Source organism: Hippocampus guttulatus, chromosome 1, assembly GCF_054856545.1.
Source record: "Hippocampus guttulatus isolate MCC_2025c chromosome 1, RoL_Hgut_1.0, whole genome shotgun sequence".
Classification (NCBI taxonomy): Eukaryota; Metazoa; Chordata; class Actinopteri; order Syngnathiformes; family Syngnathidae; genus Hippocampus; species Hippocampus guttulatus.
Window position 1 is genome coordinate 9939113 of NC_141261.1, and position 24872 is coordinate 9963984.

Here is a 24872-nt window from a genome sequence, read left to right on the forward strand (position 1 = left end):
TTCATATCAAATGAGAAGATGTAGCCATGCTATTGGGTGATGACAGCATGAAGCATAAAGAAAGGAAAAAACAGTTCTCATTAGTGCTCTCAGTAAGGCTTTTTCTTCATGTGGGTGGAGGTGAATGCGTATGTTTGCCTGGCAACCAGACTCGCTCACCACATCATTTTGCTGCTTTTTATTTTTTTGTCTTTTAATGTGATGTGTTGTGTAATGTGATTCTAGAGAAAAAGCCAGAAGCTGTCACTGTCTTGTATGATTTGACTTTTTCAGTATATTTTTTTTTGTTCATCCATCCATCCATTTTCCGAACTGCTTCAGCAACAACTGTGCAGTGCCACCACAAGTCAGATTTTTGGATGACATCCAATTGGAAAAAAATCCACCCAAAGTCCAATTTGTGAGTTGTCACAAGGCACGATTTTGAGGTGATCTTTCTACTTTTCTTAAGTCAAAGAAAGAACCCTGTTGATTTTGAAGAATATTCATGGAGCAGATCAATGAGGTAATATTTTGAGGAATTTGCTTCGTGGGGATGGCTCACTATTTTCTAGTTGAATTCAAAGGGGGCAACATATGTACCGGCACTCTGGTCTGGCGATAAAGTCCGGCACTGACTTCTTTTTGCATTGAAATCCATGACGCTCAAGCTGAACAAAGTCAAGAAGTGAGCGTTTCTAGAAAGTCTCAGGAGAGTCATGAACTTCAATTCAGGATGTGGATTGTAGCAAACAGAAAGGAGTAGTAAGGTCATAGTAGCAATTATCAAGTTTGGGATCGATGTATTGTGTTGAAAGCAGCCATCATGATGAACCACGGTAAACGAGTAAATACATTAAAAAAATAAAACCAAAGTATTCACCCGGGTGGACCAACCACCTGGATCTTTCTCAAGCCCCTTTGCTTTTTCAGTTTGCAGAGACTCTCCAGCTTTGTGTTGTGAGAAGTGAAATATAAACATATTTGACCTTTTTGTTCCACAACACGTCTCAGGAGTATGCTCCACTTCCTATTTGGAGAGGAGATCTGCCGCCATGAGTCAGATGCTGACTTGGCCTCTCAAAGATGTCTGTGCACTATTTCTTGGAGACACTATTCTTTTTACATTTGTGTGACAGGGAACTGCTTTGGTCTTAATTCTGATAAGGAGGCAGTGTTTCTGAACTTTGCGTTGTGTTCTATTGGCCAATGATCATTTTCAGCGTTTTTCTTCATCACATCTGTTGGTTCCTGGAGGAAAAAGTGCAGTCATTCAGCCGGAAGCTCCCGCTGTTAAATTTAGTCCCGCAAAAGTTCATGGGCACCTCAAAATAGCTCGACCTCTTTTCTAAATCTCTAAGCTTCTTTTTGTGAATATAAGTGTGTATACTTTGCCTTTTCAGGGTCGCTTGCTTCCTATTCACAAAGACCTCTTTCATGTAATCGTGCGGTTGCCAGAAAACGGCTACATACTGTATGAGGATCAGGGAGGGCTGATGGCAGAAGGAAGCACTCTTAAGAGATCATTATCAGCCTGAAAATGTTACTGTTTCACTTTTGGTCATCTAAATATGGTTCACTATGAGAAAGAAAAGGAAATGTTTGGGGTTGTTGGAAACAATGTAGACTATGTAAGACTATGCTGTCATTTGTGCAAAAATGTTGCATGAACGAATGACGTGAATGAAAAGGTCATGCATCCTTTAATTCTAAGACTTTAATTGTATTGGACAATTGGCGTTTTTATGTATTTATACAAATGCCAATTATGTTTAAAAAGATGGAAGGATGCATTTTTAATAGTTGTCTGAAAATCTTTGAACAGGTCGAGATTCCACTGAGCCAAACAATTTTTTTGTCCAACAATTATGTTGGACAACCATACGCGCTCACACAGGAAAAGCAGGATTGGTGCTTTTTTTTCCCCCCTCAAGCTTTCGACACTCATCTGCACCTGCCTCGTCCGCTCTGCCATTTTCAACATTTGATAGCTTGTAACGTCTGTCTTGTTAAAGGCAAAACATTGCGCGAAGCACAGCATCAAACAACCACATTTGGTCTGGACAGCATTGCCACAAGTTGCAATTTCAGACATGCCGTTTGACGTGGAGGCGGAAGCGGCGGTTGTCAGTGATTCAACACGCGGTGAGGAAAGCGACGTGAAAAACAACACTCAAACTCAAGTTTCAAGATGAATGCACGATTCAAAAACCTGCAAGTCCCTCATACATGAGAAACATAACAACACCATCCATCCATCCATCCATTTTCTACCGCTTATCCGGGGTCGGGTCGCGAGGGCAGCAGCTTTAGCAGGGAAGCCCAGACTTCCCTCCCCCCAGCCACTTCTTCCAGCTCTTCACGGGCAATCCCGAGGAGTTCCCAGGCCAGCTGGAAGACATAGTCCCTCCAGCGTGTCCTGGGTTGTCCCCGGCGCCTCCTGCCGGTGGGACATGCCCAGAACACCTCAACAGAAAGGCGTCCAGGAGACATCCTAATCAGATGCCCGAGCCACCTCATCTGGCTCCTCCAGACATGGAGGAGAACCGGCTAGACTCTGAGCCCCTCCCGGGTGACCGAGCTTCTCACCTTAACAACACATTGAACTGAAAAAAATGAATATGTTATTTCACAGATTTCAAGAAGAATGTTAACTGGCGCCGGCATCCGTCTTTTCATTTTGAATTGTCGTCGTATCTTTCACGTGATGTTAAACAACAGCAAGGAGTGAGCGTTTGGTTTTCCGGTGTCACTTGTTCCGAATGCTCCATCGAAGCAAAATATTTTGCACTGGGGGGGGCGGAAAAAAATGTCGCTGAATCTGTTTTGAACACAGCTCAGCTGAATGTGGCATATATCTCAAGTGGCCCGTACCCAACAAGCAAACAACGGTTCATACGTTGCCTTAGGAACCGCATCCACGGGGGCGTGATCAGCACTGTAGGATGTCTGAAGGTCATTTGTGTTTGTGAAATTGAAATCCATTTGCATCCAGCGGAACCACGCCCATCGTCCTTTCGTGCAGCCTTCAAATCTGTCATGGGATGTTTTGCCACCTCGTTTTCCGACATTTTTTTTCTTTTTTATACTGTGACTCGTCATTTAAAAACCATGTCTCTGTGTTTTCTTGCAGTTTGGGCCTCAACGAGGGACCTTCTCCAAAGCTCTTGCGTGCATCTGCTCTTCTGACTCAGAGTATATTCCTCCAGGCGATGGAGATGTTGCTTAATTAAGGCAGGAATAGCTTTTGCTTTTGCTCTTGTGAAGTTTTCATTTTAGGCCCTGTATCATTTACCCTCCTTAATTCTGTTTTTTTTAAAGATTGGTTGCTGCTTAAGATTTTTACGGGATGAGTTTTTCAACCTGAATAATATGTCCAAGTCCAAATAAGCTCCTCGCAGGACACACTGAGGGAAGGACCCAGCCAGGGAAAAGGTGGGGAAAAAAAGTTGTGAAGAGCAGATGGCTTTGCTGTTTGCAAACCAACAGCCGAATGAATAAAACATTTAAATAAGGGGAGACGTGACATCTGGAAGAAGGGTGAGTGCTACGCCTTTTTTTTTTTTTTTTTTTTTTTTACCTCTCTCTCCTCCACATTCATCCTCCTATCCTACGCTCCCTCTCCTGGATGCCAAGGTCCAACCTTTGTCAAACTTAAAATGTCATGTTTAGTAATCGACTGTATTTTCTGCACTAGTTGCACTTAAAAGCATTCTGGAGCCTCCAAGATACATCTTTGTTTGTTTGGTGGTGTGCTGTTACATTTTTTGAATGCAAAAGGTTGGGAGACACTGATCTAGTTGATGAACACAATTATGAGCAAAACCTCATGACCGGTTAGCAAGATCATGCTTAAACAAGTTCGCTATTCAGAAAGGTGTAACTAAAATGAAAGCCAGCTCCCAATATTTAGATAATAAAGCTTTATTTAAATTACACCATGACTACATTTAGCAGGATTATTTCAACATTCAAAAGTTGTATAATTAATTGAAGGTCAACTCGAAAACTTCAGTCCTCTTGAATTGGTGCCAAATGGCGCCACGATGCACCAGATGCTAAACATGGGTGCGTTACCGCCACCTACAGTAATAGTGGCGCAGTATTGTCTGGATCTGCCATTATTTATCAGTCACGCAAGCCAGGTGGACTAGTTTCTGATTGTTCAGCCTTGGTGGAGGTCACGTGCATGAGTGAGAGCCATTCTAATTGTTTTATTCTCCCTGTAGCCTGGTGTGTGATGGTGTCCCCCCACCGCTCAGTCTCGGAGACATGCCCGTGCAGGAGATGGCGGTGAGTCCTGTCAAGTCCCTATACTGGGAGAAGTTCCCCCCTATGTCCCAGCGCAGAGTCTACTGCACCCCAATCTATTACGAAGGCCTGGTCTATGTGCTGGGGGGCTGCAGTGAGACCGGCATGCCCCTGGACAGCGCAGAGGTGCTTGATGTGGAGAGCCAGACGTGGAGCCAACTGCCGCCGCTGCCAACGGCGAGGGCGGGGGCTGCGGCCGTGGCGCTAGGGGGGCAGGTCATGGTCCTGGGAGGAATGAATCAGCAACAGACCCCGTTGGCGTCAGTGGACGTTTTTCACCCAGATGAGGGCAAATGGGAGCCGAAGGCCAGTCTGGGGAAGCCATCCATGGGCGTCACCACCGTGCAGAAAGGTATGTTACCGTTACATGAAGCGGAGAGAAAGCAAGCTAGGTTGGAAATTGCTACTTGGTATTGGTTATGTCATCTTTTCAAGAAATTAGCTTAGCATTTTGTTTTACTCAGTAGGCACCAACGCATGAGACGAACAACCATTCACACTCACAATCACACCTAGGGACAATTTAAAGTGTTCAATCAACCGGCCATGCATGTTTTGGGCATGCGGGAGGAAACTGGAACACCCGGAGAAAACCCATGCAGGCCAGGGGAAGAGATGTAAACTCCACACAGGAAGGCCAGAGCTGGTATCGAACCCTGCACACTGTGAGATCGATGTGCTATCCAGTCGACCACAGTGCCTCGGGACATTTCGAAATCTTTGTATTGGCTGCTGCCAATGTCTGTGCAATGGCTCTGATTTTGTTTGATTTTGTCAGCTCTTTGGTTAGTGAATAAGTGGTATCAAGTGTGACTATACCACAAACTATGATCCTTTAGTATAATTTCAAACTCATCTTATGTTGCCCTTTTAAGTACTTGAAGTGACTTACAGAAGTATGGATTTTCATGAGATCAATCGCTGAATCTTCACTTGGGTCGTGAACGAGCTGAAAAAAAAAAATCACCGAAAGTGCGCTTGTCTATTGACATGCGGCAAAGAATTCCAAATAACTTCTGCTAAACAATCCTGCCCTCACACCTTGACACCACAATGGTCACCAAGCAATCCTCGAGGTTGCAAAATGGGTCCGATGACTGTGGGGCCATCCGCAAACTTGAGGATGAAATTGTCTTTGGGTCGAGGATGGGACTTAACGTGTTTGTGGTTGTGCCTGTGTTTGCGCTGGTGCTGGCTAAAGTCCTGTTCCCAATCATGACGGACTGCAGCCTGCCAGTTAGTCAAGCAGCCAGTCACTGAGGGTGAGGTTCAGGCTGAGTGTCGTGGTTTATGGGTGAGTCTGTGGGGGGGTAGCAGTATTAAAGGCGGAGCTGTAGTCAGTGAGGAGTGTGATTCCTGAGCTAAGAGTTTCTGTTTTCCAGATGAGAGAGGGTGGAACAGAGTGGGGCAGCGATGGATTCTGAGGTGGACTTGTTGTGATGGTAAGCGTGTTGCGGTGTGTCGCGTGAGTCTAGTACGGTGCTCTGGATGTGGATCCAGCATGACTTTTTTTTGAGGCACTTTATCGTGATTAGAAGTTGCAGGTTTTGGCTGCATTTTGCTCTTTGACACGTGTCAACCCAGGTATCCCTCTTAGGGATGTGGTTTTCCTGACTCCAAAGATTGGGAGTCATGGGTATACAAGGATCTTTCTTCATCTATACCTTTACACAGGACTCATTTCCCTCAAAGAAGGCGAGCAGAACACAGTTACCACTTTCACAGACACTCAAAAGCCTACCAAGAGCCAATATTTATTATTCAGGTTCCTGTAACTGTATCATGACACTGCTATCTCTTTAGGCCCTTATTCCATGTCACCTTCACTTAGCTACCTTAGTCTGACTCACTGGAAGAGAGGTGTCAGCATGTGCTAAATCTTTCTATTAAGAAAAGCATCAATGCTAAATAATCCAATTCAAACTAAATTACGCAATCCCGCCAAGCGTTAATCAGCAGGTAGCCCGCCAGTGCTCCTCTCACGTTTGCTGTTATCTGCAGGGTAATAGAGGCGTATGAAGCTCTTAATAGGACATTAAATTAGCAAAAAACCTGTTTCATTTGATTTGCCGCGCCTCACTGGCTGCCCTTTGTCCCAGTCGGCTCATTGGCAGATATGCAAATAATTTATCAGCACTCGCTCAGGTGTTTTACTTCCTTCGCGGCACTGTCTAAATAATGAGGACATACTAATTGTGTTGCCGTTGTGTCTTCACCGGTGCATCAAGTAGAAGTGATGGTATGATATGATACCGAGTGGTATTACATCGGAATTAGTTACATGATTTATTGGATCAGAGGGCAGTCGCGACTTGCAGGAACAATAACAACATGAGCGGATTGTTACCTCTTTATGAGGCAGGCGCCAAGAGGCTTGGAGGGTTCATGTGATGTCAGGGCGACAGCTCTGAGGTAAACCCAGGAGACAAATCTCGTCGTCAGCGCTTGTTTTTAGCCACGCTGGCATTCAACAACGACTTGCTCATTGCCACTTTTAATTAAGGCTTTCGATGAGCGAGCTTCGACTAACTTGCATAGCTCAAGTTGAATACCTCCCTCCCGATGTTGGTGATGGCACCAATGTGTCGTGGTCATCCTGTGCGGTCACCGTAGCCCAGGGTGAGAGTGGAGTGCGCTACACAATGGGCTAAAAGCCTCGGCGGTTAACCCATCGGCCAGCGCGCCTCTTAAAGCTTTCAAGGAGTGAGGTTCCACCAACGCGCATTTGACCTGGAATCAGCTACATAGACGCTGCTAATTGTTCATCTGTGGTTAATTTCTTTCCACTGATTCCACTTGAATTATTCTTCATGGCTTCTTGTCAATTTGTGAACGCCAGCCACTTAGGGATTAGTTGCTGCACGGCTTCTGAGGTGTGACGGATAAATACAACAAAATAATAATATATGACCTGCATGAAAACTGCGGTATTTTCGTAGCACAATAATAAACACGAATCATGACACAAGGAACGTCTTATCTGACCGCAACGCTCTCTGGTCGCTATGGTAACATTTAAACGTGCCTTCAAAATAAGATACAGCGCATATACAAAGTCCATGAAAATACTCCTCACAATCGCCGCTTATAATGCAGAGTGGGCTTGGTGCGTGGGAATCTCCGGTGGAGATAAATCTGTATTTTCAGTAGAACTCTTGATACTGCCTATTCAATGTAGCCTTCTTTTTCTTGAAAGTCGTTAGGCTCCTCTTCTGTCTCCTGGCCGGGCCTTTTCCCCTTCCCAAAAATGTTTTTTTAACTCATTATGCTAGCTTCTGGGTTTCATTTTAGCAGTAACCCATCATGCCACCGAGAAGTGCTCCTTGACCTGCGTCAAGAGTGACATCCCGCAGACGGATTTGTAACAGAGAATCCGGTAATTTTTCAAAATAAAACGTCTTTCAGATTCCGAAATAAATAAAACGGAAGTAACGGAAGTTCCTTGTTCTTTCTGTCTTGCCCGGTAATGACCCACGAACCGGTACCGGTCCGCGGCCCGGGGGTTGGGGACCACTGCTCATAACCATATTTCAGGTCTATTAACTCACGGACATAAGGACAATAAAAAGTATTTGAGTCAATATTTAATCTTAATGGTATCTTTCCTTTTGGTGTGCCTCAACGATTTCACAAATTCTTCTCATTTTTGTCCAAGTCATCATCCTCAGATTTCTTCAGTATTTTGTCTGCCACCATTCATGGAGTTAGAGTGGTATGGATTTGAGGTTATTTACAGTGCCCGCTGAGGCTCTCTCATCCCATTAGTGACATTTTTTTTAAGGCTTGTTTTCACGCTTGGGGTATGTTTTATGAAAAAAGCTTTCCCTAACTGTAAACACAAGTATTTTGAAATTTCCCACATTCTATTTTAAATCCTCATTAATTTCAGTGCACGACAAACAGTTTGTGAATCGCTGGAATAAGTGCTATATTGTCAGTTTAAAACACCAAAAGAAAAATGGCAAATAATACTGAGCATCATTGTACTTTACATCACAGTGTGCAAGAGTTACCGCCGGTGATTTCAAAATGACGTGAATAGAGAGCATCAATAACCCTCCTTCAATCTCAGGTTTTAAAATATTGATGAATATGTATTTCACTACATGTTTTGAAAGTGATATAGTGCATGATATTAATCCAACGGCATGCGGGGGGAAAATGAACATAAATAGATGCTGCCTTTTTAAAACGGGGTTTTCCTCGACAGTTTATTTTCACATTTTATTTGCTGCACACAAGCTGTGCCGGGAAGGAAAGCATTTCATCCAAAAGTATAACGTCAAATATGTGAATGAAAATTGCGGCACGCCACATCAGAATGTCTCAGCCCTCCAGCTGACAGAAATTGGCACATACAGTAGGCGATGGCATTCGCAATCGTATCTTGCCATGCACCAGCAGAGGTAGAGGCTTCACAGCATCAAAGGGCCGGAGGCGAAAAATGCTGCCTGTTATCATGGTTGTCCGTCTTCGTTACCTCCATGACGACAGTCTTACGGTCTACAATGCCACTGGTTGGTTTGTGAGAGAGCGGCATAAAAACACTAATTTCAACTACTTTGTTGATATTCTCATTCATCCGGGTCCTTCTATTTTTGAGGGCATATATTTGGGATCAATGCTCTGAGAGTAATTATCACGGTCATGTTAGATCAACGTGGAGATTTAAGAATTGTGTACATGGCAGAAGTACTGTATGCAAAGGGCAGTATCAAAAACAAAAACTGCGATACTGTCATACATAAACCGGTGATGCGTTTGAAATGGCGGAATCACCACAGTTTGTGCCGCCACTAAAGAGAAAGCCATATTAACTGTTACCAAACATGTAATGATGATCGTGATTATGATATTATTAATGTCATGTGAGTGCATGTCATGTGACTTTTTTTTGCTAATAAACGGCGTGAGAAAAAGTGCGTAAACCGTGAATGCGAATTCTGTTCAAGTATGCGAAACAGACTGAAGGAGAGGAGCAAACTGGCTAATCCGACTACTAACGCTGAAATTACGGACTCTACAGTCTCGCTTAGGTCAGCAGCATGGGAGCATTTTGGCTCCCCGATTAAGAGCAGAAATAGAAATTGCATCGTCGACAGGAGGCACACAATTTGGCACAGAGCAGTTGACGGGACAATCAACAATGCAGGGCAAAAGCTGACTGGCGACTGCATTTCATGGACGTCACTGGCCGAAGATTGCCGAATAAAAGCATTTTCGTTGTTATGGGTCTACGATAATTATGAACATGGGTGGCTTGCGTTAAAAAAAAAAAAGATTCTTGAAATAGTTTTAGCCATTAGTATTACTCAAAGGATAGTTGGTCAAGTTTACATAACACTTGACCTTTAAGCACCTTCAAAAGTACAGTCATGAAAACAAAATCATAAACATCGACATTCATTCATAACAGTCATGATTTTGACTGACTTTACTTCACCATTTCCATAAAGGGAAGCATGCAGTACAAAACCACAAAGTTAGAAGAAAAAAAAATTGACAATGAAGCACGAAAGATAATTTAATGGCCAATGGTTACAAGAAAACAAAATGTGTAAAAACGATTGCGTTATATTGCAAGACTCATTGCGTTGTAGCACAATGAGTTTTGCAAAAACATCTCTAAATAACGTAAATTATTTGTGAGGGAATTCCACTTCCGGGTCAATAGCAATCGCCTTGGCTACCGTTAACATTTTGTACTTTGCATGCTAAGTATGTTCATCATTCATGCTCCTGCCTTTAACTCTACTTGTTTGTGAAAGTAAACTAATAAACTAATAGGACGCTTCGGGTGCAGTGTACACTAAGCAGTGTACACACGCACGCATTCCAACTCCCCCCTCCCCCAACACCGCTCGCAGTCGACTTGGAACCAATCTGCGGACTACCCGTCGACGGAGATCGAATGGTTGGGCACTCCTTGTCTAATATCTACCAACGACAAACGCATAGGAATTCACCTTACTATTTGTCGGCAACCAATACAGATTTCCCCAGTGAGGTAACCACGACGGGTGGGTCCCCCCCTGTGTTTAGCCGGGGGGTTCTCCTAGAAGTCTAACGAAACCTGGCAATCTAAAGCAAAAAATGAATTGTTGTTCACAACAACTTTCATCAAGCAGAAATACACTGTGTTCAGTTCATGTTTGCCCAAAATATGAACGGGTTCATTAACTTTGATTGATTGAACTCATTCAGGTATGTTACTGTTACTAATATTCTAAAACATTACTGCCCGTCACTATTTTTTACCAAGCCTAATGTTCCGTCTACTCTGTGTGCCAGAATAAAATGAACTATCTCCGCTAAATGTAGCATCTGCTTGAAGGCAAAACCCCCCACAAATTATTTCTTTTTTTAGGATGTAAATTGAGGCATCAAGGGGTTTTATTGTACTTGATTGATTCCACAGGGGGAAAGTTATGGAGTCATAGCGCCACACCGTGCATTCATCTCATTGTCCATTCGCAGCATGGACTGTATTTCTTAACGCTATTCATTGTCAACCATGAACTATATCCATAAAAATGAAACTTGTTCAAATGGACTGAGGAGAGCATAGCAGTCAATATCATTCATTAATAAGATTCCTCTGAAATATTTGTTATGGGAAATGGTGAGTCAATCGCAGTACAGTATATGGTTTGGCGGCGGTGCGTTGAACTTTCACAAGCTAATCAGATGAATAATGGAGGAGTATTAAATGCTCTTCTCGCTGCTGCTGCTGTTGCTGCAGTGAGATCATGCATATGCATGACAGAGCTGCGTGTGTTTTTGCATGCACGGAAACAAGAACAGTATCTGCTGCACAGATTTTTCAAGAATATCGCTCGCTCGTGTACGACATGTTATAATCCATAACCGTCGTCGGTCATACCACAGTGTAACTCTCTTTGTTCGATACAAATAATCACTTTTGAGCAAAAGACACACACACACACACACATTGCAATGCTCCCATATAAAGTCAAGTTTTGATCACCCTGTTTACTATGCTAAGCTACTGTTTTCTGAGCTCTCTCAAAGGGTATTGCAATTCCAGAGTTCCTCCTCATGAGTATTTGGTACAAATTTTTATGACAACCATGGATATCCAATTATCATGCTTGTATCCGGAAGCAAGGAAGTATTTCATAAAAAGACAAAACCAACCCCCCCCCCCCCCCCCCCACCACAACAAACTCTTTTTGAGCCTCTCTGGAATGGAAGTTTTGAGGCACCGTTACTATATTTTATTGGTTATTTGGACATCCGGTGTTGACGGTCCATAAAGGAAAATACAAACAATCGCAGTATATTCTAAATCTGAATTACCATATAGATAACATGCATGCAGGAAGTCTCAATGATGACCAACTCACTTTGGAATCATAATATTGTGCTTCGAATGGAGAAACTATTGTAATAGCCAGAGTATTTATTTATTTATCTATTTATTGATTGAAGCAGCACAGCATGGCTGCTATGTTTGTGGATTGGACCAGGAGCCCATCACCGCCGGGGTTAACTGTTGCCTGGTGCTTTTTACAGAAGTAGACAATAGTTCCATATGAGTGATTCACGAGTACATTTTCTTACTTAAAAAAAAACAAAAAAAGAATCCAACACATTGTTTGTGTATGATCTCATGGGTTTCTGGGGGACGACGGAGTGAAAGAACATGGCTGCATCTAGTCCATTTTTCATTAGCACATCCTCATAAGTACAGTAAAGCAGCATGGGATGTAATTTAAGTGAGTAAGACACTGGGAAGTCGCAGGGTCTTTTTAAGTATAAATGAATTGCGCTGAAAAAATAAGGAAATGTATAGGAGGTGCGTGGAAGGATGGCAGGCTTCAAAAGAACAAGGTTAAAGATTATAAATGTATGTGGCTAACCATAGCTGTTCATTGCAATTCCATCCCCAGAAACTTTGTTGGCATTGGCTTTTTTTTCTTCAAATACATGCAAAGCCAAATTGATTAATAATAATCATAATTGGGTAAAGAGTCACAAGGTTTTTGAAATGCTAAGAACCATTAATGAGCGAAAAGCTTCTGGTGCTTTACCAGCTGGAATTCCCTTGAGTGAGCCAATAAAAGATGATTTTGTTTGGCATGCAGTCAGACTGCCAGTGGAATATGGCAACATTTTCTTTTCCCTTTCAATGTTAATTATGAAAAAGCTGTTTTATTTGCGCCCCCTTGGTGTATCAAGTCGTTGCATCGCTAAAGTGCAGCCGTCAATTGTCAAAAGTCTCAAACACTTGTTGAAAAATCCTCTTTTGACTTCATTCAAGCCTGGACCATCTTGAATATTTTAAAAGGGACATCGGTAACAACAAAAAAAATGCTTGCGATATACCAGCATTGTCAAAAGTAAAGAAAATTTGCTAAAATTAGCAATTTTGTCATTTTCAGCAAGAAACAATGAAGTCGATGCACATCATTTGCCTTTGCGGGCCACATGATGTGGCAGGCCAGATCTGCCCCCCTGGGCCTTGAGTTTTACACGTGTGCCGCACAGGATAAGCGGTCTGAAATAAAAACAAAAAATATGCGGACGGATGACATAATTACTTAATACATGACTAGGATTAGATTTGCAATGTTATTGGAAATCCATGATCTCGTGATTTAATTTTTTTTTTTTTAACTACAACGCAGCGATCTATAAATGATAGACCTTATATTTGTTGGTGTGGTTACCATGTTATTTTAGCACAGGGGGTTGGCAATTAATTTTGCAAATGAACCACATTGGAAACCGGAACATTTGCCAAGATGGTAGCCTCTAGTTTGCGGTCATGTGAGTGCTGCCTGATGCCATTTGATTGGTCAAATCGAGTCAAATGCAACTTGAGCACACAAGCAGGAAATCCGGATAATGACCAACCCAAATATTGCAACAAGCAATTATCGACCAATAAATTAATATTGCGAGGGGAATCTAGCTCAATGTAGCGGTGTAAAAGTACAATTTCATCTTAACATAACTACTCACGCAAAAGAAAAAAGTATGTTGCATAAACATTACCCTGTACGTACAATTTATCCTAAAAAGTTACTTAACTGTAATGGAGTAAATGGAGCAAGTTACGACACACCTCCAGTGATGGGTTTTGCTAAACCCTGGATAGGTACCAAAGGCATTTAATATGCAGCGCTACCCTTGTCTAAGAATACAATACCAATGGCATATTGAATGAGAACATCGATACGCCACTTTTAGCTTTGATGCAACTAACAGTCCGTGTTGCTGACCCGTGCATGTTCCACAGGCGGGCAATGAGACAGGCTGGTGGAAAATGTCAGGCAAGCCCAAAATAGCTGCACTCGTTCTAGCCCCTGATGTTGATCTGCCAGTGCAGCCACCAAAAGCAAACGCTTCCATGTCTTCGGCGACAGAGATTGTCTTGAGCAAAAATCTTCAAGCCAGCATCTCAACATTGCCGGGAATAACTATTATCTTGTAATGTAGTTGCAATGCACCGACCACTTAGGTCGGGGATAGGTAACTAGAGAGTCCCACCTCATCAGTAAGCTTTGTGAAAGCCTCAATATGATCCTCGTCATTTGAATCAGGTGTGTTGGAAAAGGGAAACTTCAGCGGGACTTCTCTCTAGGACCGGAGTTGCCGCCCCCACCGACTTACATACAAGCGAAATTACAGTACCGTATTTTTACTGTCTGATGTCTATCTGTACCGTGTCATGTTTCTATTGTCTTATAATATTGTCGCCATAAAACTGATTTGACTTGATGTGCTAGTGCTGTGTGAAAGGCATGTTTCTGAATCCCTGTTGTTTTTTGATACGATTTACAATTTTTTTTCTGTCCCCTCTGACATGCTGCAAAATTCAAGTTAAACATGCAAATTTCCCGAAACGTAATTGGCTACAACATGTGAAGAGCAAGACACTCAAGCGAACCGTTGAATCATTTTTTGCAAGAGATGTGAGTATGATTGTGGGGTGGGCATCATGGTGAATGCCTGGTTTTACACATCTGCCTCAGAGGACAGAGGTCGAGGGTTCGATTCGGGGCTCAAGCCTTCCTGTATGGAGTTTGCATGTTCTGCCGGTTTGATTTGATTTTTGGTTAGCCGGTCAACAAAACATTACAAACAATCAGCATCATGAAAATCACATACATACATTGAAATACACACACACACACACACACAAACAAACCAAAAAAATACAAGAAACAAAAACATTTATACAGACAAAGCCAAACAAGTACACTGACCAGTAGGGACTGAGATGGGCCCTTGTCCGGCCTCTTAACACCAACCCTATAATTAAACGATAGTAAAAGTATCGGTTACTTGGTATTGGTATCAGTGAATCCTCAAGTGTTGAGGAGGTGTTCTGGTATCAGTCTGAAAAAAATGTGCTATTGAACATCCTAAATGGGCAGCATGGAGAAACAGGTGGCAGAACTTTTTTTTTCCCCCCCTCATCAAACAGATAAGCGCATGCATGTACTGCAGATTCCCACGGTTGCGGGGCAGCACACCGCAAATTGTTAGCCTAAGTCATACTTTAACCCTTTCGGGGTTACTACAGCTTAATCAGGTTCGCAGGTTACAGGGTGCATAAAAGGGTGAACTGTGTTTGGAAGACAAAATACTGTACTACAAAACAAATTCAACTACAAAAGAAGTGGTTTCATATTCTTTGAACAGACACATCCTGCTCCAAAAATGTTCATTGTCAATGCTTGTCTGTCAGTTCAGAGTAACCGCTCAGTTTTTGAAGGTCGGATCGGCGGCACTGCATAGAAAAAGGATGGGTCCCCCCTGCCCCCCAGTTACTCTTCGTCATTAACATAAAGCATGCATGAGCAAAAAGCTCTTGGCAAGCCTGCAAAATGCCCCGTGGTTCGTTCATTTGATTCTGACAAGTTCATCCAGGAGATGTTTTACTGACTATTCATAGTACACAATGTTGCAGCAGGGCATACGTCGCCGCAACAGCTCTTGAATTCAAATGTCCCACGGAGTTTTCATCCAGAAAGTCACTTGACACTCCCTGCAGGGCTCGTGTGTGTGTGTGTGTGTGTGTGTGTGCGTGAGAGAGACATGACAGCCCTCCTCGCTTCCTGCGGGAGTTGGGTTGAGGTTTTCCTCTTTTCTCTGACACAGCAGAGGAGGTGAGAATCAGAGCAACTTAAGGTGATGAATTGTGAAAAGAGACTAGCGAGGTAACAAAAAGCAGAGCGCGTGCGTTTGTGAGTACGTGTGCGTTTGATGAGTGTGGCAGCAAAAGGGGTGCACGCAGCATTGGCGTGGAGGGGGAAAAATGCAGTGGACCTTTCGTCGCATTCGGTAGTATTTTGCTGCATTGGCCCATTGCCCCCCCCCCCCCACACACACACACACACAACTTTCCATTTAACACTTTTTGTCATTGCAATTTATCATGTGGGTATTGAACACACTAACGCAGTCGTACCTTCATCACTGATAATTTACTGAAACTGAAGAAAATTCACATTTCTGTGGCACCTTTACGCTGAACAGTAAGAAAAAGAGTCAGCTGTGGAAAAAAAGGATGTATGACTCATGAACGAGCCACACGCATGCAGACAAATCGAGTTGACGTCGAGCTTCCCTAATGATATTCTGTTTATTCTGACCTGCTGAAGCCCTTCACTTTTAAGACCTTAGCAAATGAATCATAGCAGCAGCACAGTGTGGGTTGCTGGCACCCCCGAGCATGTCATGGTTTTGCTCTCTCTAACCAGTAGACCTATGGAACTCTCCTGAACCTTTTTTGATCCTTCGGGGCTCCGGTAGTTCTTGCCTGTGAAGTGAATGCAAAAAAGAGACATCTCTGTTTGTGTCATTTTACATCACAATATCATTTTTATGTCTGCAGCATGGTGGAAAATTGTTAGCAGGTCTGCCACAAAGCTCTGAGGGTCAGGTGAGATCTAAGCTCCGTTGGTCAGAGTGGCTGCTTTTACAGTAGCTCCTTTTCTTCTACTTTCTTCCTTTCATAACTTTGCTGCTGTAAATTGGGAATTTCTCCATTGTGATACGAATAAAGGTTTTCTTTCTCTTATTCTTAATCAAACATGTACCCAACAAGTTGTCAATACAGCACACACTAAAATGAATCCAAGTGTTGGAAATGTCTGCCATTGGCTAGCGAGCAGCCCCAAATCAGCTGGGATTGCGCCAACACACGTTGCGACCCTGATGAGGGCGGATGGATGTTTGAAAAGTTTCCCTTTTTCATCATCGTGTCATCACATCACACGAGCCTCATCACCGCCGCGCTTTCCTTCGCCTGCATTTGTCTGCCGTCCACTTCTTTTGTGATGTCGTCCATCCTGCTCTCGTCGCCTTACCTCCTCTACACATGTCATATTTGATCACACAGCCCACTGCTTTACCTTTTGGCTGCTCAGCTTTTCATGCAGTCACTGAGCACTCAGTGTACCGTCGCTCAACCCGTAAAAATCCTCAAAACGCTAATAAAAAAGGCAACAGTGTGCCCCTTGCCCCCTCCCGTCCCTCCCCCCACACTTGTTTGACCAAGCTTGTCCTCAGTCATACTCTCCGAATACTTGTAGCTCTTCTTGTTTTCCTCTTTCTATTATCACCGTGCGACATTATGCATTCCGCACGAGGGTTTTGCGTTGTAATTCTGTTAAATACAAGCTTACTTCGTCTGAGCGCTTGGGTTCATTACAGTGTTTGTTTAGGACCGCAGGAGCTTAGCGTATGAAGATAAGCAGCTGCGACGTTCTGGCTGCCTGACTTTGGGATACGTGGGTAATTTCTCTCACACACACACACACGCACGTTCAATGTTGGCAGAGGGAAATAAAATGCACAGTAAAGATGCAGACATGAAACTCACATGGATAAATTACGACAGACCGACCAGAGGTCATATTAGGCAATGGGATTCTTTCCGAGGGTGGGGGTCAGGTCCATCCATCCATTTTCCGATCCGCTTTATCCTCACAAGGGTTGCAGAGCCTATCTCAGCTCTTTTCGGGCAGTAGGCAGGACACCCTGAACTGGCTCCCAGCCAATCGCAGGGCACACAGATACGGACAACGATCTGCGCTCACACTCACACCTTGGGACAATTTTGAGTGTTCAATCAGCCTGCCATGCATGTTTTTGGAATGTGGGAGGAAACCGGAGTACCCGGACAAAACCCTTTCAAAGCCTTGCATATGAAATGTTCAGTACATCCTGGTTTGGGCATGGTAGAGCTTTGATATGCAGTCTGTGAAATAACTGAGGACTTTTGAGATTACGAATTAGATTGAATATTCTTGTTTAACATCTTTAAACTAAAGTTACAAAAGTACAGTAGTAGGGTAGCTGTATATTACAGTTTCTTCATCCCATTAATTCAGTCCTTTCACAAAAAGTTAGATGAGATGATAGATCAAAATGTACGTTAGATGCAATAATCTAAGCCTTTTCGGGAAAATTGGAACTTGGAGAAAAAACGTTGACAACCCAATCACGTATTATCCTCCTTGTAAATTGTGGATGGCTGGACCAGTTGGAATGGTACGGCTTGCTTGAGGTGAGTTTAGTTGTGGTTCTGATTAGTATGTGAACAATAGCCGTCTTCTGACTGATTTTAGCAAGAGAACCTGGATGTTTGTGACGCTAGTTACATCTGTTTCTTGTTCTGAGGGAAGAGGATCCTTTCCATTTTGGTGCAGATTCAAGCAAAGGTGTTGTTGCAGTTGAATTAGAGCAGTGATCCATCCATTTTCGTTAAATCACATTTATTTATCACGAAATAGTCTCAAGGGTATTCACATGCTCACAGTTGACAAATATTAATGACATCCCTTTCCCTCCTACCCGTCATCCTGCCATCTACCCAGACCAGAGACACTTGAGCTTTATAACGAAGTTCCATTCCCTTCTGTTTTGTGCATTAATGAGACACCCTCTATGCAGGAATACAGATCGGAAGACACATGTGGCACACAGAAATAATGAAAGCCCCACAAACTGCGGTCCCTGAAGACTGCGCCATTCATACACCTATACGTGGTAATCACCTCTGTAGCGGGAAAGTCAGCAGTGCACACAAAAACACAATTTATTGAAGCACAATTCTCATAAAAGTTCTGAATTTGGCCCTGAGGCCCCCATTTTGCTTAGCGCTAAATAATGACACGATCACCTGTTCAACACAGGCATAAATCATTGACGAGAGACCTCAGGATGACATTGCAAGTGTCACTTCGCACGTTTGAATTTCATATAAATGGGAGTGTTAGGCAGGAAATGTAGGGCAGCATGCACAGTACTGGATCTCATTTCCTCCTCGCTATCTTTACATTCTCTCGTTTGCTGGATATCACCAGATCATGCTGCAGGTAGGAGTGGGATGGGTAAATGTGCAAAGGAGCATGTATAGGTAATGATCCCATTCATTTTGAGATGAGATGTGACACCAAAGAGAAGAAAATCAAGCGGCGAGAATAAAATGTTTATTCATAGGCTGGTGCACCAGTGCATGCTGCAACAAGCTGTCAACTGGAAGGAAAAGAAAAAGTGTGATCTGGCTCAGGTGCACTGAGGAAAAATGGGAACATCTTGACAAGCCGCATTTTTTGCAGCCCCGGCCGCTCATTACATTCCCTTTAAAAGGGATTTACACGGATAGTGATAGCGATAGTGGATGGCAGCTGATCTCTGCGACAGCTTGATTCATTATTGATTGCTTCCTATTCTTAGACGTGTGCTGCAACATTGGCCCGAGCTACATGTGTGCTTGTGTCTGAATAGGCAACCTGAAGATTCTTTTTCAGCCGCCACTTTTAAAAGCATCTGTCTTGAAAGGTATGCTAAGAATGCGTCAAAATTGTATCAACGTACAAAGTACATTTTGAAACCAAAATGAAAAAGATTATTGACCCTTTCCTGCACCCAGAACCCTGATAACATGATAAGCTGTCCACTGTTGTAACCGCTGTCCCTAAAATTGAGAATTAGTCATTCAGTTTTTTTACTCAACACTGTGACCGACTAAAAATTGAAGCCACAGGAATAATGATGACACCTTAAAATGTAAACATAATAATTTGAAAACTAGTTTGTTAGCGGGCAGCCTGGTGGTCGACTAATTCAACCACTCTGCTCAAACTCTGCTCACCTTTTCATGCTGTTCAACTCATTACTTGGCTGCGACCTGTCCGAATGATTCAACGGGATTGCTGTCTTCCCTATCCCTCGTTAGAATGTAATCGATGGGGGTGGGGTGGCTGACGTATATGTGCTGCTTCTTAAAATAAATAAATAATAATAATAATAATATTTTTTGTGGGGAGGGAAGGGGGGTGGCGGGTCTGTTCCTCTCTGTGGCCCGGTACCAAATGCTCCATTGACTGGTAACGATCCAATTTTTGCTACCAGTCTCATTTTTAGTCAATTGTGTCAAATATTACCACATAATTGATCATTTCAGTGAGATTTTCAAAAACACATGATTGGCGATTCGTCGACCTAAAGCGATAAGCGTCATCGCATGCTGGCATTATGCCTTCAAGCCCTAATTAGCGATATAAAAAGATTTATATTCCATGAAAACGTTTTGGTAGGTGACTCGTTTGCGTTAGATTTGTCACTGACGTATGATCAAAGTCAGCTATATGCTAGGTTCCTGATTTCCCCTAACGCTTAATAATTGGATGAGTGGCACGGAGATGGATGGCTGGATGTTAGCGGGTTTTTATTTTTATTTTTTATATTTTTACCAGTTCTTGACACGCAAGTGAAAAGTCATTTTCCTTGCAGGTCTACAGAGGATTGTTGTTATGTTGCCATAGCACATCATTTGGGGCCTTCTGCCTTAATTGGTGCACCAGAGTGAACGAAGACTGAGAGGCAGCAGCCTCCCATTTCCCCAACCACAATAATCTACCAATCTCCTCAAACCACCTCTCTTTTTATCAAAGTCAGGAGAAATCTTGTCGCAGATCCAAATGCTGTAAAATCAGCTTTCCGTTCAGTTGTAAGGACATATTTTGGGGCAGCCACATTCTTTTTCTGAGTGTCATGGACAATTGCTGTATTGGTTTGCAGGCCGGACAGATTGAATGTCCTTTATAGCCTCGTGGTGTCAGAGTTGATGATGCGCTTTGAGGTGATCAGAGGCACCTCGAGTCGGAAGCACCCAAAGTGTAGCTAGGTGGACTCCGGGGGGAGGATGAGCCGCTGTGGCTCGGATAATGATAAAATTGTCAGTGCTGTTTGAGTTTCGGCTTCCTCTCGGGTCCTGTTGAGGTTTGTCAGAGCAGGATATTGACCAAATTGGCTCTCGTAAAACAATCCGTTCCCGGAAGATTTCCGGGAACAATCCGTTCCCGGAGAATTTTAGAACTGATCTGAAATCAACAATCGCAGGATTTAATGGAGTATAATTTGACATGTCTTCAAAACCCAACACAAATTTGCAGTGTTATTCCAGGCTATAACAATTGCAACGAACCTCTCATGTAGCCACTTACTACTTTAGCATCAACCAAGGTGACATCACATCGTTGTGTGACTGAGCTTAACTTAAAAGTTGTGTTTTGAAGACAATACAATAAGACGGGACACATTGTCCCCTATGCCTCTTTTGCAAGTAAGATTTCCAACATCTTGTGTTTCTGTCAAGTGACTCCCACTTTACCGGAATAAATAAAGCCAACAGCCAATGGCCATTTGTCAAGAAGCCGACGACCATAACGGAGAATCACTTCTGATTTAATGTTCGGTTGGAATAAAGCAGCTTCGGTATGATGTATTTTGTTTTTGTCTGGCAGTGCATAAGTTGATGTCGTTCGAAAGAAAAGGACGAATGTCGCATCCACATCACTGAGGCACACAATTAATGTCAACAACAGCAGTTATTCTATTCTGCGGACTACTTCAAGAGAAATTCATTATAAAACACTCTAATATCTCATGAAGTGAACGTTTTTACCTGGTAATGTACTTTAATATAACGGCTTTTATCTCTGAAGCCTCATGCTAGCCACAGGTTTCTTAAAAAAAAAAATCCTCTTTCTTTTTTTTTTCTTGAAAAGATGTATGCATGGGTGAAGCGCTCTATTGCGCAGTGAGTTTAGAGGAACGGATATGTCATACTAATTGCTCTTCATTTAAAAAATAAAAAAAGAGCTGTCTAAGGCAGGCAAATTAGCAGCACTAAAAGGACTTATTATTCAAAATTCTCCAATACTGGTTGAACAGTCGTGTTTAAATATATTCACTAGAAAGTCTTATTAGCTACACTTGATGAATGCAGTGGCACCTCTAACGTTGCACACAGTCGGCTTTGAGAAGATACGAATTGATGAGATTTGTTCATCTTGGCACATACAAGATGCAATATCTTGTTCCAACACATTCCAAAGGTCCTCTCATGCACTGAGATGAAATGAGTCGAGAGGTTATTTAAATTTAGTTCGCCTGCAGTCATGAACTGTATGAAGAAAACAATAACTGTGAGGATTTTAGCTTTGCGACATGGTGCTGAATCCCGGGCCCAAATGTTCTGGCAAATATCCCTCTCAATACGACACCACCATTCACTGCTGTTTTGGGGTCTGCATTAGTAGAAGTAATCAGAATGAATCACAGCTATTTCTAGTCTACATGGCTCTGCTGGATAGTTTGTACTGCTGAAGCATTTTTACTTTTCTATATTCTCAGTCGAACATGCGCTCATGATCATATTATTGAAAATACATCATTTGTTTTCCGGGCATTACACTCTGGCCCAAAAAAAAAATATATATATATATATATATATGGACTGTGTAGTGTGAAAGTGTAGATGATCACATTTATTGGTCACTTGGGTGACCAGAACGATGTAACATCCGTGACCCGATCAGGAACAGCGGTCACTACAGTGGACATCTTATCATGTTATCAGGTTACAGGGTGCATGAAAGAGTTCCATCCATCCATTTTCCGAACCGCTTGATCCTCACTAGGGTCGCGGGGGGTGCTGGAGCCTATCCCAGCCGTCTCCGGGCAGTAGGCGGGGGACACCCTGAATCAGTTGCCAGCCAATCGCAGGGCACACAGAGACGAACAACCATCCACGCCCACACTCACACCTAGGGACAATTTAGAGCGTCCAATCAGCCTGACATGCATGTTTTTGGAATGTGGGAGGAAACCGGAGCCCCCGGAGAAAACCCACGCAGGCCCGGGGAGAACATGCAAACTCCACACAGGGAGGCCGGAGCTGGAATCGAACCCGGTACCTCTGCACTGTGAAGCCGACGTGCTAACCACTGGACTACCGGGCCGCCACATGCATGAAAGAGTTAAACATCCATAATCCATCCATCCATCCATTTTCTGGATAGGCTGGAGCCTATCCCAGCAGTCTTCGGACAGTAGGCGGGGGACCACCCTGAACCGGTTGCCAGCCAATCGCAGGGCGCACGGAGACGAACAACCATCCGCACTCGCAATCACACCTCCAGACAATTTAGAGTGTTCCACTAACCTGTCATGTATGTTTTTGGAATGTGGGAGGAAACCAGAGTACCCGGAGAAAACCCACGCAGGCACGGGGAGAACATGCAAACTCCACACAGGGAGGCCGGAGCTGGAATAAGGGTCAAACAGTTTCAGGATATTATTTTCCTGACAATTTCTTAAGGGCTACCAACGTGACATGCCAAGAGTAAATCTCCATTTGATTCGGTTGTTCGGTGCCAGCTGTGTTGTATCATTGGGATTCGAGGCTTTCTCTCTAGGGAATTCTGACTATTTCATGAGGCGTGCAAGCAAAGCAGAGTAGCCTACTTCTGCGGAAAGTTTGTGGGAAAGTCGGATATCTTTCTCCATCCAGTTAATTGTGGTTTTCATGTTATCACTGCCTGTCATCACACGTAACACTGCAAGTGCGGGTTGTAAGCTTGTGTGTGTGTGTGTGTGTTTGTGGTGCTGTCTAGACTGTTCAAGTTCCCACGTTGGGAGTTGGGACTTCATGTGACAAAATAGGACAGGTCGGCACAACATCAAAGCTATTGTTTCTGTAAATCGTCATCATCATCATCATCCCACTCACATTCTGTGTTGTTATGAAAGCTGTTATTGTGTTGCTCATAGCACAGGCGGATTCTATCACGCTTTGATTATACAGAGCTCATCAACTAAAACAGCAGATAATTATTTTTTTTTTAAAAACACGTCGCAGATGCATCCAATCACTTCAACATCCTGTCAAACTCAATTTAGCCTCTTCGGTTAAAAATTAGTCGGGTGTCAAATTGGCGTTGACGTGAAATTAATTTGAACAGGCGAATGTGATGACGTTTAGAGATTTTTTTTCAAGCTCACCATATTGTGCAGAACTGCGCCTGACTGTCAGAAAGGTACATTTGAAGTCTACTCCGAAGTAAGGGGAGAATGACAGCTGACTCCGGAGTGAACATGGCAGATGGTTCCGCAAGAAAAGAAGTCTGTTAGCCTCGCAATCCAATTTTTGAGATTTTGGGAACCACAAATCCCATCTCGGAAAGGTTGTAAGTGCCGACAATGCCACCTGGCAATTGAAAGCTTTTAGGTGAGGAATACGATTTTCATTTCAATTCGACATTTTCACATGCAGCCAGTGCCATAAATTTCACAAATGTTAGGGGTGTCAAACTCATTTTTGTCGTGGGCCACATTGTAGTCAGTTTCCCTCGGAAGGCCAATATCAATATGACTGTGAAACTGTATAAATGTTTAATCACCTTCTCGTATTATTACATATAAAGTACACAATTAATAGATTTTGTAATTCAAAGAGAAGGAGAGTAGTTTGTTCCTCTGTTGTTCAAGTATCTGTAATAATGTAAAAGAAGAAAATGCTTGCAATAGCTCAACATGCCACTGCAGATTTTAGCAAGCGTCATGGAAGTTGACCTGGTTGATTTGCTTTCGCGGGCCACATATAATGACGTGGTGGGCCAGATGTGGCCCCCGGGCCCTAGTTTGAGACCTGTGCTCCAAGACATTTACAATAATACCCCCTGAGGTTAAAATACACACACACACACACACACACACACACACACACACAGTGGAATGCTGAAATTGGAAGCAATTTAAAGCCCTTTTAACATGCTCAGGTAGCTTACGTAGCTGCCAAAGATCTTTAGATTAGATCGTCCTTTACCATGTTGATGTGGAGCCTTATGACATTTAGCTCCCTCGTGAAACTTCCCTTAGTAAATTAATGTGACAAATGGTAGAGCCTTGCCTGCTCTCTCCCATTGCGCTTGATCAGGATACAATGGATAAATGCACTAGATTACCTTTTTTCATCAATTGAACGTTTCAGGAAACAATACCAATGTTTGCGCAAGCGACGCATCCCGCAATGGTCCTCACACAATCTGCAAACACATCCGGTAAAGAGGCGTTTGTTCTCTTTGTCGAGCACCTGAAAGGAAGCCGCCTTCAGTCGATGGATTCATTTCTTTGACCCTGATCTTTCTTCACTTCTCGCTCCTCCACATCCAGACACTTTCTGTTCAGTCAATAAATTCACTGAGATCCTTTTTTTGTCACAGCACAGGGTTAGACAAGACGATTATCGAGTG

General features: G+C 43.1%; 1 protein-coding gene across 3 annotated transcripts in view; it reads left to right on the forward strand.

The window, feature by feature from the left end:
- The window catches only part of klhdc8b (kelch domain containing 8B), a 66442-nt gene that overhangs the window by 17161 nt on the left and 24409 nt on the right, over positions 1–24872 (forward strand). For all 3 annotated transcript variants that reach the window (XM_086108472.1, XM_086108480.1, XM_086108485.1), the window contains exons 2-3: positions 3113–3519; positions 4209–4642. In XM_086108472.1, the coding sequence (XP_085964598.1) occupies positions 4252–4642 (391 nt within the window). In that variant the 5' untranslated portion in view covers positions 3113–3519; positions 4209–4251. The remainder of the gene's footprint in view (positions 1–3112; positions 3520–4208; positions 4643–24872) is intronic.